This window comes from Oncorhynchus mykiss, chromosome 10, assembly GCF_013265735.2.
Source record: "Oncorhynchus mykiss isolate Arlee chromosome 10, USDA_OmykA_1.1, whole genome shotgun sequence".
Classification (NCBI taxonomy): Eukaryota; Metazoa; Chordata; class Actinopteri; order Salmoniformes; family Salmonidae; genus Oncorhynchus; species Oncorhynchus mykiss.
In genome coordinates, this window is record NC_048574.1 from 7,718,261 (window position 1) to 7,731,429 (window position 13,169).

Sequence of the window (13,169 nt, forward strand, 5' to 3'; positions counted from 1 at the left end):
GTAGCCTCGTGGTTAGAGTGCAGGGAGGGGGCAGGTAGCCTCGTGGTTAGAGTGCAGGGAGGGGGCAGGTAGCCTCGTGGTTAGAGTGCAGGGAGGGGGCAGGTAGCCTCGTGGTTAGAGTGTAGGGAGGGGGCAGGTAGCCTCGTGGTTAGAGTGTAGGGAGGGGGCAGGTAGCCTCGTGGTTAGAGTGCAGGGAGGGGGCAGGTAGCCTCGTGGTTAGAGTGCAGGGAGGGGGCAGGTAGCCTAGTGGTTAGAGTGTAGGGAGGGGGCAGGTAGCCTCGTGGTTAGAGTGCAGGGAGGGGGCAGGTAGCCTCGTGGTTAGAGTGTAGGGAGGGGGCAGGTAGCCTCGTGGTTAGAGTGTAGGGAGGGGGCAGGTAGCCTAGTGGTTAGAGTGTAGGGAGGGGGCAGGTAGCCTAGTGGTTAGAGTGTAGGGAGGGGGCAGGTAGCCTCGTGGTTAGAGTGTAGGGAGGGGGCAGGTAGCCTCGCGGTTAGAGTGTAGGGAGGGGGCAGGTAGCCTAGTGGTTAGAGTGTAGGGAGGGGGCAGGTAGCCTCGTGGTTAGAGTGCAGGGAGGGGGCAGGTAGCCTCGTGGTTAGAGTGTAGGGAGGGGGCAGGTAGCCTCGTGGTTAGAGTGTAGGGAGGGGGCAGGTAGCCTCGTGGTTAGAGTGCAGGGAGGGGGCAGGTAGCCTAGTGGTTAGAGTGTAGGGAGGGGGCAGGTAGCCTCGTGGTTAGAGTGCAGGGAGGGGGCAGGTAGCCTCGTGGTTAGAGTGTAGGGAGGGGGCAGGTAGCCTCGTGGTTAGAGTGCAGGGAGGGGGCAGGTAGCCTCGTGGTTAGAGTGTATGGAGGGGGCAGGTAGCCTCGTGGTTAGAGTGTATGGAGGGGGCAGGTAGCCTCGTGGTTAGAGTGTAGGGAGGGGGTAGGTAGCCTTGTGGTTAGATCGTTGGGCCAGTAACCGAAAGGTTGCTAGATCGAATCCCTGAGCTGACAAGGTAAAAATCTGTCATTCTGCCCCTGAACAAGGCAGTTAACCCACTGTTCCTAGGCCGTCGCTGTATAAGAATTAGTTCTTAACCGACTTGCCTAGTTAAATAAAAAAGTAAAAAAATACATTTTTAAAAAAGTATAATAATAACAACCTGTCTATATACACAGGGTAAGTACCGAGTCAACGTATGAGGTAGATATGTAAAATGCGGTGAACTTGCCCCCTTTACACCTCAATAACTGGTTGTGCCAGTTTTAGCTGCAATGACTCCAACCAAACGCCAACACATCTCCATTGGAATTAGGACTTTGACTAGATCTTTCCAAAACTTCAAACGTGTTGCTTTTTTTATAGCCATTTTTATGTTAAGACTTGATTGTGTGTTTTTTGATCATTGTCTTGCTGCATGACCCAGCTTCAGCTTCAGCTTCAGCTTGACAAAAGGTGCTTCAACAAAGCAAAAGGTCTGAATACTCATGTAAACACATTCTAAAGGTCTGAATACTCATGTAAACACATTCTAAAGGTCTGAATACTCATGTAAACACATTCTAAAGGTCTGAATACTCATGTAAACACATTCTAAAGGTCTGAACTCATGTAAACACATTCTAAAGGTCTGAATACTCATGTAAACACATTCTAAAGGTCTGAATACTCATGTAAACACATTCTAAAGGTCTGAACTCATGTAAACACATTCTAAAGGTCTGAATACTCATGTAAACACATTCTAAAGGTCTGAATACTTATGTAAACACATTCTAAAGGTCTGAATACTTATGTAAACACATTCAAAAGGTCTGAATACTTATGTAAACACATTCTAAAGGTCTGAATACTTATGTAAACACATTCTAAAGGTCTGAATACTCATGTAAACACATTCTAAAGGTCTGAATACTTATGTAAACACATTCTAAAGGTCTGAATACTTATGTAAACACATTCTAAAGGTCTGAATACTCATGTAAACACATTCTAAAGGTCTGAATACTTATGTAAACACATTCTAAAGGTCTGAATACTTATGTAAACACATTCTAAAGGTCTGAATACTTATGTAAACATATTCTAAAAAACAGTTTTTCTGTTTTGTCATTATGTCGTCTGTAGAAAACAATTTAATCCATTTTAGAATAAGGCTGTAACGTAACGTGGAAAAAGTCAAGGGGTCTGAAATATTTTCAGAAGGCGATGTATATCATTGGGGTGGAAACTGTTCAGGGTTAGAGGTTGACCAATTATAATTTGTCAACGCCGATACCGATTAATTGGCTGATATGACTGACCTACCTGGTTAAATAAATATATATTAAATAAATATATAAAATACTGACAATTACAACAATACTGAATGAACACATTCTTTTTTTCACCTTTATTTAACCAGGTAGGTCAGTTGAGAACAAGTTCTCATTTACAACTGCGAACTCTGGCCAAGATAAAGCAAAGCAGTGCGACACAAACAACACAGAGTTACACATGGGATAAACAAACATACAGTCAATAACACAATTTTAAAAAGTCTATATACAGTGTTTGCAGATGAGGTAAGATAAGGGAGGTAAGGCAATAAATAGGCCATAGTGGCGAAGTAATTACAATATAGCAATTAAACACTGGAATGATAGATGTGCAGAAGACGAATATGAAGCGAGGACCAGCCAACGAGAGCGTACAGGTCGCAGTGGTGGATAGTATATGGGGCTTTGGTGACAAAACAGATGGCACTGTGATAGACTGCATCCAATTTGTTAAGTAAAGTATTGGAGGCTATTTTGTAAATGACATAGCCAAAGTCGAGGATCGGTAGGATGGTCAGTTTTACGAAGGTGTGTTTGGCAGCATGAGTGAAGGATGCTTTGTTGCAAAATAGGAAGCTGATTCTAGATTTAATTTTGGATTGAAGATGCTTAATGTGAGTCTGGAAGGAGAGTTTACAGTCTAACCAGACACCTAGGTATTTGTAATTGTCCACATATTCTAAGTCAGAGTAGTGATGCTGGACGGGCGGGCAGGTGCGGACAGCGATCGGTTGAAGAGCATGCATCGATACCGATTATTGGAGGACCAAAAACGCCAATACCGATTAATCGGACAATTTTCTATATTTTTTATTTGTAGTAATGACAATTACAACAATACTGAATGAACACTTATTTTAACTTAATATAATACAGCAATACAATCAATTTAGTCTCAAACAAATAATGAAACATGTTCAATTTAGTTAGAATAATGCAAATACACAGTGTTGGAGAAGAAAATAAAAGTGCAATATGTGCCATGTAAAAAAGCTAACGTTTAAGTTCCCTGCTCAGAACATGAGAACATATGAAAGCTGGTGGTTCCATTTAATATGAGTCTTCAATAGGTAAGAAGTTTTAGGTTGTAGTTATTATAGGACTATTTATCTCTATACCATTTGAATTTCATATACCTTTCCCTATTGGATGTTCTTATAGGCACTATAGTATTTCCAGCCTACTCTCGGGAGTTGATAGGCTTGAAGACATAAACAGAGCTGCTGGCAAACGGGGGAAAGTGTGGTTTGAATGAATGCTTACGATCCTGCTGCTGCCTTCCACCGCTCAGTCAGACTGCTCTATCAAACCATAGACTTAATTATAAAATAATAAAAACACACAGAAATACGAGCCTTTCGTCATTAATATGGTTAAATCCGGAAACTATAATTTCGAAAACAAAACATTTATTCTTTCAGTGAAATACAGAACCATTGCGTATGTTATCGAACGGGTGGCAACCCTAAGTCTAAATATTGCTGTTACATTGTTCAACCTTCAATGTTATGTCATAATTATGTAAAAATCTGGCAAATTAATTCCTGTATTTGTTAGGAGAAATGGTCTTCACACAGTTCGCAACGAGCCAGACGACCCAAACTGCTGCATATACCCTGACTCTGCTTACACTGAACGCAAGAGAAGTGACACAATTTCAGGCACCGCATTGATTATATGCAACGCAGGACAAGCTAGTTAGTTAATTAAACTAGTAATATCATCAACCACGTGTAGTTAACTAGTGATTATGTTAAGATTTATTGTTTTTTTTTATAAGACAAGTTTAATGCTAGCTAGAAACGTAACATGGCTCCTTGCCAGTCTCCTCCTGGATTGCAATATAAATCAGCGTCCAAAAATTCTGATTGTTATGAAAACTTGAAAATCTGCCCTAATTAAATCAGCCAATCGGTCGACCTCTAGTTCAGGTTCCAGACGTGGTGCGTCGGTACCGCTTGTCGTGCAGTAGCAGAGAAAACAAGTCTTAGAATTGGGTGGCTGGAGTCTTCGACAATTTTTTAGGGCCTTCCTCTGACACCGCCTGGTATGGAGGACCTGGATGGCAGGGTGCTCGGCCCCAGTGATGTATTGGGCACTACCCCCTGTAGCACCGTGCGGTCAGACGCCAAGCAGTCACCACACCAAATGGTGATGCAGCCAGTCAAGATTCTCTCAACGGTGCAGCTTTAGGCCCATACTGAATCTTTTCAGCCTCATGAGAGGGAAGAAGCCTTCATGACTATGTTAGCGTGTGGACCATGATAATTCCTTAGTGATGTGGACATGGAGGAACTTGAAACTCTCAACCTGCTCCACTAGAGCACCGGAACACTTTTGGGGCAAACATTTATTGCAAAACGTTTTGCTACGATATGAGACTAATGAATACACACCTGCTGTACCACTGACAGCTGGCCATTAAGATCACTAGCTATTTATCAGTCGTGATTTGACCTTAAATTTTTTCAAGTACCCAGATGTCTTGAACGCACCATGGAGGTCAAATCATAACGTCAATGATCTCGGGTCGAAAATTCGGAGCTCTAGAAAGATGCCCGAGTTTCAGACTTGGAATTCCGAGTTGGACGACTGTTTAAAACGATTCGTTCTCTGTCGTGGGTGATGTTGGCTTTCGCAGACTGATCGAGCACAGTCACACACTACCAAGTGCACTATTTTTTTAGATGTTGCCCTACCGGACTTAAAAACTTGTGCCACTTAAAACAGTAATAGCGTCACTGCTGACATTTGGACCAGCGATGTCAGCCCCATGAGCATGCCGAGTCTGACAGCACAGTGGGTCGTCGAGGATTTCATACTGAAGAACGTCGTATTGCCTGCTCATGATTGTGCCATTTGTCATACTGCTGCTGCCATTTCAATGGCATTTGAGAACATGTTTGAAACATGGACACACTAGCTAGGTCCATTCAAACAACTGACTGGAGAAACAAGCTCAACTGCTCCTGCAGCACACGAGACACACTCTGTCATGGCATTGAAACGCCTGCTCCACAAAACCGCTGACAAGCTGCGAACAAGCGATTCGGTGGCATTCTCTCTTTACTGTGTCGCCACCATACTCAAGGCTATGTACATGTACCATTACTTCGATGCAGACAAGAAACAGAAACCCTGTTTCTGAAATGTTACCGACACAGCTGGACAAGATGGAAACGGACAGTGCGCACAGAGGAAGAGAAGCCACAGACAGACAGAGCTGAAACCTCACTGCTTGACATGCATGATGAAATCCTGGTTGAGAATGAAACGACTGAACAACGAAACAGCAAGTAAGTGAAATAAATAGGTTCTGATTATGTTTACTGGTAATGGGACATAGGTAAATGGTAATAAAATAACTTTTTGGTCAGTGTGGTGTGTGTAACCTTTAACTAGGCCAGTCAGTTAAGAACAAATTCTTATTTACAATGACGGCCAAACCCAGACAACGCTGGGCCAATTGTGCGCCGCCCTATGGGACTCCCAATCACGGTCTGATGTGATACAGTCTGGTTTCGAACCAGGGACTGTAGTGACTCCTCTTGCACTGAGATGCAATGCCTTAGATCGCTGTGTCCATGTGTGTGTGTTAACTATTTAATGGTACTAGAATGCTTAAAAGGCAGCTACATTTTTAAATATCGGTTGTTGGTATCGTTTTTTTGGCAAGGAAAATATCGGACATCGGTATCAGCCAAAAATCTCGGAGCATCACTACAATTAACTTTCAACCGATGCAAAACACGCCTACCTAGTCGCCGGGCCAGATTAATCGAATCCCCTCCACGAGACAAAGTCAGATTCTTTGTGTATGAGCCATTTTGGCCTACTTTGTTGTTTTGTAGGTCTTTGTATTTACACTAAACGTGTAGCTATATCGCCACAGGTGACCGGGAAATAGCCTATGGCGGTAGAGGTATGGAAAGCACACGGGTTGGAACTATTATATCTGCCTGTATGGAATTCTAGCTGTAAATATCCAACCGAAGATCTGCGTCAGGAAACCTGTTGTTTGGCAAGCGTTTATGAACATTTGCAATCCCACCTGTGTTGTGCTACAGTGGTTATTGCATTACCTTTTGACTAGGTTAAGCCAACTTACCTATCAATACAGCATTATGAAGCTGTCTAAGCTGGTTAATTAGTTGAGACTTCGCCTGGTAAATGGGAAGATTTTTCCTTTGCACGTCTATTGGTACCGAGGCATTTTCCTTTCTAGGTAGCAGCATCCCAGGCTTCTTGTCGAGACGGAAAAAAGGAGACCCCGGCTTAAATTTCTTCGCCGGAGGATGATCGGGGTTGTGGGGCATGGTCTAGAGAGAACCGCTTTACAAAGCAAAAACTTAAGGCTTGTTCAAAATGAAATGGAAATATATATGTTATGGATAAATACAGCCAAGCTACACTGCGGTTGTTTACCTCATCGACACAGCTAAATCCTTCCCACGTGGTAAGTTCCGTCGCAGGAGTTTGACGTCATATACCCCCCCTAACGGTGACACTGTGCTATGGCAATACAGGCCTACACGCGTCACCTCACCTTCAACATGGGAGCCTAAAATCCAAAGAAGTATCACAGATAGAATAATGAGCCAGATATTTCACCGGATGTATAAATGTGAAGCACCTGGTTGGTGGACGGCAGTGGGAGAACATGGAGCTAGATGGATTTTGGCCGTCATTCTGCTAATTTTCTCCATACAGTTTTCTGTTTCCAAAACTAGAACCTGTAACACACAGAGTGGACAGCATTCAAAAATACTTTACCCTTTGCCAAATTTGTAAACAATTGTGTTGTTTAGAAGGAGTGCTAGGGCAAATTGAATTGTTTTAAAATGTAACCTTTATTTAACTAGGCAAGTCAGTTAAGAACAACTTATTTTTTACAGTGATGGCCTACCGGGGAACAGTGGGCAGAACGACACATTTTTACCTCGTCAGCTCAGGGATTCAATCCAGCAACCTTTCGGGTACTGACCCAACACTCTAACCACTAGGCTACCTGCCACCCCAAAGCACCTCACAGAGTAGGTGTTCCCTAATGGAAATATCCAAATAAATGCATAATAGGATCACACTAGCTCGTGCTTGACTCTGCCCACTGTGACTCATTTGATCCCATTGGAAACGACAGACTCTGGTCTACCTTGGGTTATTTATTTAAAAAAAATATATATATATATCATACACAACCAAACTGCAAAGCGAAACAGCACAAACACCTAGTGGAAGGTCATATAACTCAAGAGATTATGTACAGAATATCCACAGGTAGAGATGGACTAAATTACTTAAACATCGTTTTGTTTGATTATGAATACATACAACTGGGTATGTGTTGATCTATTGGTCTCACGATCGGACCAAAAAAAGGTCAATCATAGAGACTAAAATAAATAGGGTGCCAAATGTCACCCTATAGGCCCTGGTCTAAAAGAAGTACATTATAAAGACAGTAGGGTTCAATTTGGGACAGCACCTGGATTATAACCTGACCTTTTATGACGCCACGCAGTAAACCGGTGTTTCCCAACCCTGGTCCTCAAGCACCATCAACAGTACACATTTCTATTGTAACACTGGACAAGCACACCAGATTCAACTTGTCTATTAATCATCAAGCCCTCAATGAGTTGAATAAGGTGTGGTTGTCCAGGAATTCAATGTACAATGTGAACTGTTGGTGGGTACTGGAGGACTGGAGTTGGGCTGTTGGGGGTACTGGAGGACTGGAGTTGGGCTGTTGGAGGGTACTGAAGGACTGGAGTTTGGCTGTTGGGGGTACTGGAGAACTGGAGTTGGGCTGTTGGAGGGTACTGAAGGACTGGAGTTTGGCTGTTGGGGGTACTGGAGAACTGGAGTTTGGCTGTTGGGGGTACTGGAGGACTGGAGTTGGGCTGTTGGAGGGTACTGAAGGACTGGAGTTTGGCTGTTGGGGGTACTGGAGAACTGGAGTTTGGCTGTTGGGGTACTGGAGGACTGGAGTTTGGCTGTTGGGGGTACTGGAGGACTGGAGTTTGGCTGTTGGAGGACTGGAGTTTGGCTGTTGGGGTACTGGAGAACTGGAGTTTGGCTGTTGGGGGTACTGGAGGACTGAAGTTGGGCTGTTGGGGGTATTGGAGGACTGGAGTTGGGCTGTTGGGGGTACTGGAGGACTGGAGTTGGGCTGTTGGGGGTATTGGAGGACTGGAGTTTGGCTGTTGGGGGTACTGGAGGACTGGAGTTGGGCTGTTGGGGGTACTGGAGGACTGGAGTTGGGCTGTTGGGGGTACTGGAGGACTGGAGTTGGGCTGTTGGGGGTACTGGAGGACTGGAGTTGGGCTGTTGGGGGTACTGGAGTTTGGCTGTTGGGGGTACTGGAGGACTGGAGTTTGGCTGTTGGGGGTACTGGAGGACTGAAGTTGGGCTGTTGGGGGTACTGGAGGACTGGAGTTGGGCTGTTGGGGGTACTGGAGTTTGGCTGTTGGGGGTACTGGATGACTGGAGTTGGGCTGTTGGGGGTACTGGATGACTGGAGTTGGGCTGTTGGGGGTACTGGAGGACTGGAGTTTGGCTGTTGGGGGTACTGGAGGACTGGAGTTGGACTGTTGGGGGTACTGGAGTTTGGCTGTTGGAGGACTGGAGTTGGGCTGTTTTTTCTACCTGGTAGTTAATTGCACAAACCTGGTTTTCCCAGGTCTGAATCAGTCCCTGATTAGAATGAGAGGATGAAAAATGAGAAATGTTTTGTCCCTCCAGGACTGATCAAAAGAACAATCCCTGCACCAGAGCATCCTTCACATGTCACATGTTGTCACGAATGAAGCTTGAGTTCACAGGCTTTGGAAAAGGAAAGGGGCAAAGGGGAAAAGTAGTTACTGTGTAATGGTGTGGCTATTTATCCATTGTGACCTCTTATTGTGAACCCATACATTTACACTGGTCTGTTAAATCTGCAGTATTTTCTTGTGAAACGGGAAACTCTTAATGAGTTTGTTAGCACAAGTTGTATATCATAACTGAATAAATTCATCCAACGGTATTTATTTGTTTCATATGTAAAGACCTTTTTTTTCTTCAACAGTTTCAAAGTTTCACAGTAATCTGTCTTTACAACGCCTTCAGAAAGTATTGACAAGTCTTTACCTGTTGTTGTGTTGTTGTTGTTGTTGTTGTTACAGCCTGAATTTAAAATGGATTACATTGAGATTTGGTGTCACTGGCAGGCACACAATACACCATCATGTCAAAGTGGAATTATACTTTGAGGAATGAAAAGCTGAAATATCTTGAGTCAATAAGTGTTCAACCCCTTTGTTACGGCAAGCCTAAATAAGTTCAGGAGTAAATATGTGCTTAACAGGTCACATCATAAGTTGCATGGACTCTGTGTGAAAATAATAGTGTTTAACATTTTTTTTTTTTTATTACTACCTCATCTCTGTACCCCACGTATACAATTATCTGTAAAGTACCTCAGTTGAGCACTGAATTTCAAACACAGATTCACAAAGACCACAGAGGTTTTCCAAAGCCTCCAATATAAAGAAGGGCACCTATTGGTAGATGGGTAAAAAAAAAGCAGACATTGAATATCCCTTTGAGCATGGTGGGTGCAACTTTCACTGGGGACAGGGACAATATGAAATTGCACTTTTGTTCGCCCAGTTTTATCAATGGATACAAAACGAGGCAATGATGTGCTTTAGGACCATGCGGACACCTCCGAGCGGTCGGCTGTTTGGATTGTTTATCCAACTGGATAAAAATAAATAAAAAAGTTATATCCCCCCCTCTTCTAAAACCAAAGCTGTGCCCCTGGGTGTATCAATACATCCAGTTTCAAACAAAGATACAGGCATCCTTCCTAACTCAGTTACCGTAGAGGAAGGGAACCGCTCAGGGATTTCACCACGAGGCCAAACAATTACAGAGTTTAAGCTAGAGATATACAATTTTTTTTTGCTTGGGCTGCGTCTCAATCCACACACAATGTCGCACTTCCCCAACTGCTGTGGAAAGTGGCAGAACTACAGCGCTGTTTGTCAGACCAGGAGAACATCCCGAAAAATCGGTCTGTGGCGTCACAGATACCTTTAGAAAGAAAGGGTCTAGATTGTCTAGCCCGGCTGATTTGTAGGAGTCCAGATTTTGCAGTTCTTTCAGAACATCAGCTATCTGGATTTGGGTGAAGGAGAAATGGGGGAGGCTTGGGCAAGTTGCTGTGGGGGGGTGCAGTGCAGTTGACTGTGTTAAGGGTAGCCAGGTGGAAAGCATGGCCAGTCGTAGAAAAATGCTTATTGAAATTCTCAATTATCGTGAATTTATCAGTGGTGACAGTGTTTCCTAGCCTCAGTGCAGTGGGCAGCTGGGAGGAGCTGTTCTTATTCTCCATGGACTTTACAGTGTCCCATAACTTTTTTTGAGTTTGTGCTACAGGAAGCACATTTCTGTTTGAAAAAGCTAGCCTTGGCTTTCCTAATTGCTTGTGTATATTGGTTCCTAACTTCCCTGAAAAGTTGCTTATCACGGGAGCTATGCTATTCGATGCTAATGTAGTACACCACAGGATGTTTTTGTGCTGGTCAAGGGCAGTCAGGTCTGGAGTGAACCAAGGGCTATATCTGTTCCTGGTTCTAATTTTTCTGAATGGGGCATGCTTATTTAAGATGGTGAGGAAAGCATTTTTAAAGAATAATCAGGCATCCTCTATTGACGGAATGAGGTCAATATCCTTCCAGGATACCCGAGCCAGGTCGATTAGAAAGGCCTGCTTGCTGAAGTGTTTTAGGGAGCGTTTGACAGTGATGAGGGGTTGTCGTTTGACCGCAGACCCATTACGGATGCAGGCAATGAGGCAGTGATCGCTGAGATCTTGGTTGAAAACAGCAGATGTGTATTTGGAGGGCAAGTTGGTTAGGATGATATCTACGAGGGTGCCCGTGTTTACGGATTTGGGGTTGTACCTGGTAGGTTCATTGATAATTTGTGTGAGATTGAGGGCATAAAGCTTAGATTGTAGAATGGCCGGAGTGTTAAGCATGTCCCAGTTTAGGTCACCTAGCAGCACGAGCTCTGAAGATAGATGGGGGGCAATCAATTCACATATGGTGTCCAGGGCACAGCTGGGGGCTGAGGAGGGTCTATAGCAAGCAGCAGTAGTGAGAGACTTGTTTCTGGAAAGGTGAGAGTGTTGCCTCTTGTTTTGTCACACAGATCTTTACTATAGACTGCTGAGGTCCTCTGTATGTGAATCTCTGTCTGCAATTGCATTTTATTACTAAAGAGTTTTATACCCATGTTCGTTTGTCTGTTTCATCTATCTGGAAGACTGATTGTTAAAGGAAACTTAAATCACCCAAAGCAAAGGACCACCCAACATATCCTTCCGCGAGATATAGTCCTGAAAACGGGGGTTGCTGCTATCCAAGCCGGCTAGTCGTTCATTCTATCGGCACGGTTGCCTGAGACGCGACCCAGTCTAAGTATTTTTGTTCTAAATCTATGGATGTTCGTTCTAAATGTTCCGTTGTCATGACGGCTGTCAACGTTCTTATCCTGTGCTTGCTAGCTAGCCAACTTCAGCTAACATATTCACGTCAAACAGTGCAGCCAGAATAACAGCAAAGTAGCTGCATTTGTGTTTGTTTAATGAAGCTGTTTTCTAGTGATTTTTTTGGGGGAGATGCATCCAAAAACAATGAGCTAATGATGTGAAATTTCGCCTGGCATAGAACATTTGCTCTCTCGCCAGGCCACTGTTCAGAAGAGATAGCCAACTACACAGCTAGCCAACTACACAGCTAACACAATCACTTTAAACTGAAGCTGGAATGACAGCAGACTAGCTGCATTTAGTGATTTTCTATTGACATTTCTTTGTATATACAGTGGGGCAAAAAAAGTATTTAGTCAGCCACCAATTGTGCAAGTTCTCCCACTTAAAAAGATGACAGTTGTGGACAGGTGTCTTTTATACTGATAACAAGTTCAAACAGGTGCCATTAATACAGGTAACGAGTGGAGGACAGAGGAGCCTCTTAAAGAATCCAGAAAATCTCACAGGTCTGTGAGAGCCAGAAATCTGGCTTGTTTGTAGGTGACCAAATACTAATTTGCAAATAAATTAATAAAAAATGCGATTTTCTGGATTTTTTTTCTCACTTTGTCTGTCATAGTTGAAGTGTACCTATGATGAAAATTACAGGCCTCTCTCATCTTTTTAAGTGGGAGAACTTGCACAGTTGGTGGCTGACTAAATACTTTTTTTGCCCCACTGTTTGCATAAAAATGATGCCGATTTATGATTACCACAGGTTGAGAAAAGTTGCCTGCCTGTCTGTCTTGTCCCGACTCCTGACACTTTCATTACTATGGGACAGCTGGAGATCGAATTTCAGTATTGAAACAATGTTGCAAATGTTGGAGAAACAGACAGCAAGTTTAATACAAATCTAAGCTGTTGAAAACCAAATGCTAGTGTAAAAGAAATGGGAGATAATGTCTACATGCTTTTTATGGTGTATATCTAGTAGGCTATATTTCAATGAATCTTTATTTAACAAGGCAAGTCAGTCAAGAAGAAATTCTTATTTACAATGACCACCTACCCCAGCCAAACCCTCCTCTCACCCGGAAGATGCTGGGTCTTCCTAAGGGACTCCCGATCACGGCCGGTTGTGATACATCCTGGGATCGAACCAGGGTCTGTAGTGATGCCTCTAGTACTGCAATGCAGTGCCAAAGACACCTGCACCACTCGGGAGCCTTAAAATTATAATTATATGCCTGGCCTGGCCTATAATTATATGCCTGCCTGACTGTACATGGTTTGCAAATGTTCTTTGAATGATTCCAGCTTAGCCTACTTCAACTAGTCTATCACAGTCATATC

General features: G+C 43.5%; 1 protein-coding gene across 1 annotated transcript in view; it reads right to left on the reverse strand.

Moving 5' to 3' along the window:
• The window catches only part of dhx33 (DEAH (Asp-Glu-Ala-His) box polypeptide 33), a 31,187-nt gene extending 24,412 nt beyond the window's left edge, over positions 1–6,775 (reverse strand). The window contains exon 1 of the mRNA XM_036989603.1: positions 6,399–6,775. Within this exon, the coding sequence (XP_036845498.1) occupies positions 6,399–6,606 (208 nt within the window). The 5' untranslated portion in view covers positions 6,607–6,775. The remainder of the gene's footprint in view (positions 1–6,398) is intronic.
• Between the last annotated feature and the right edge of the window lie 6,394 nt (positions 6,776–13,169).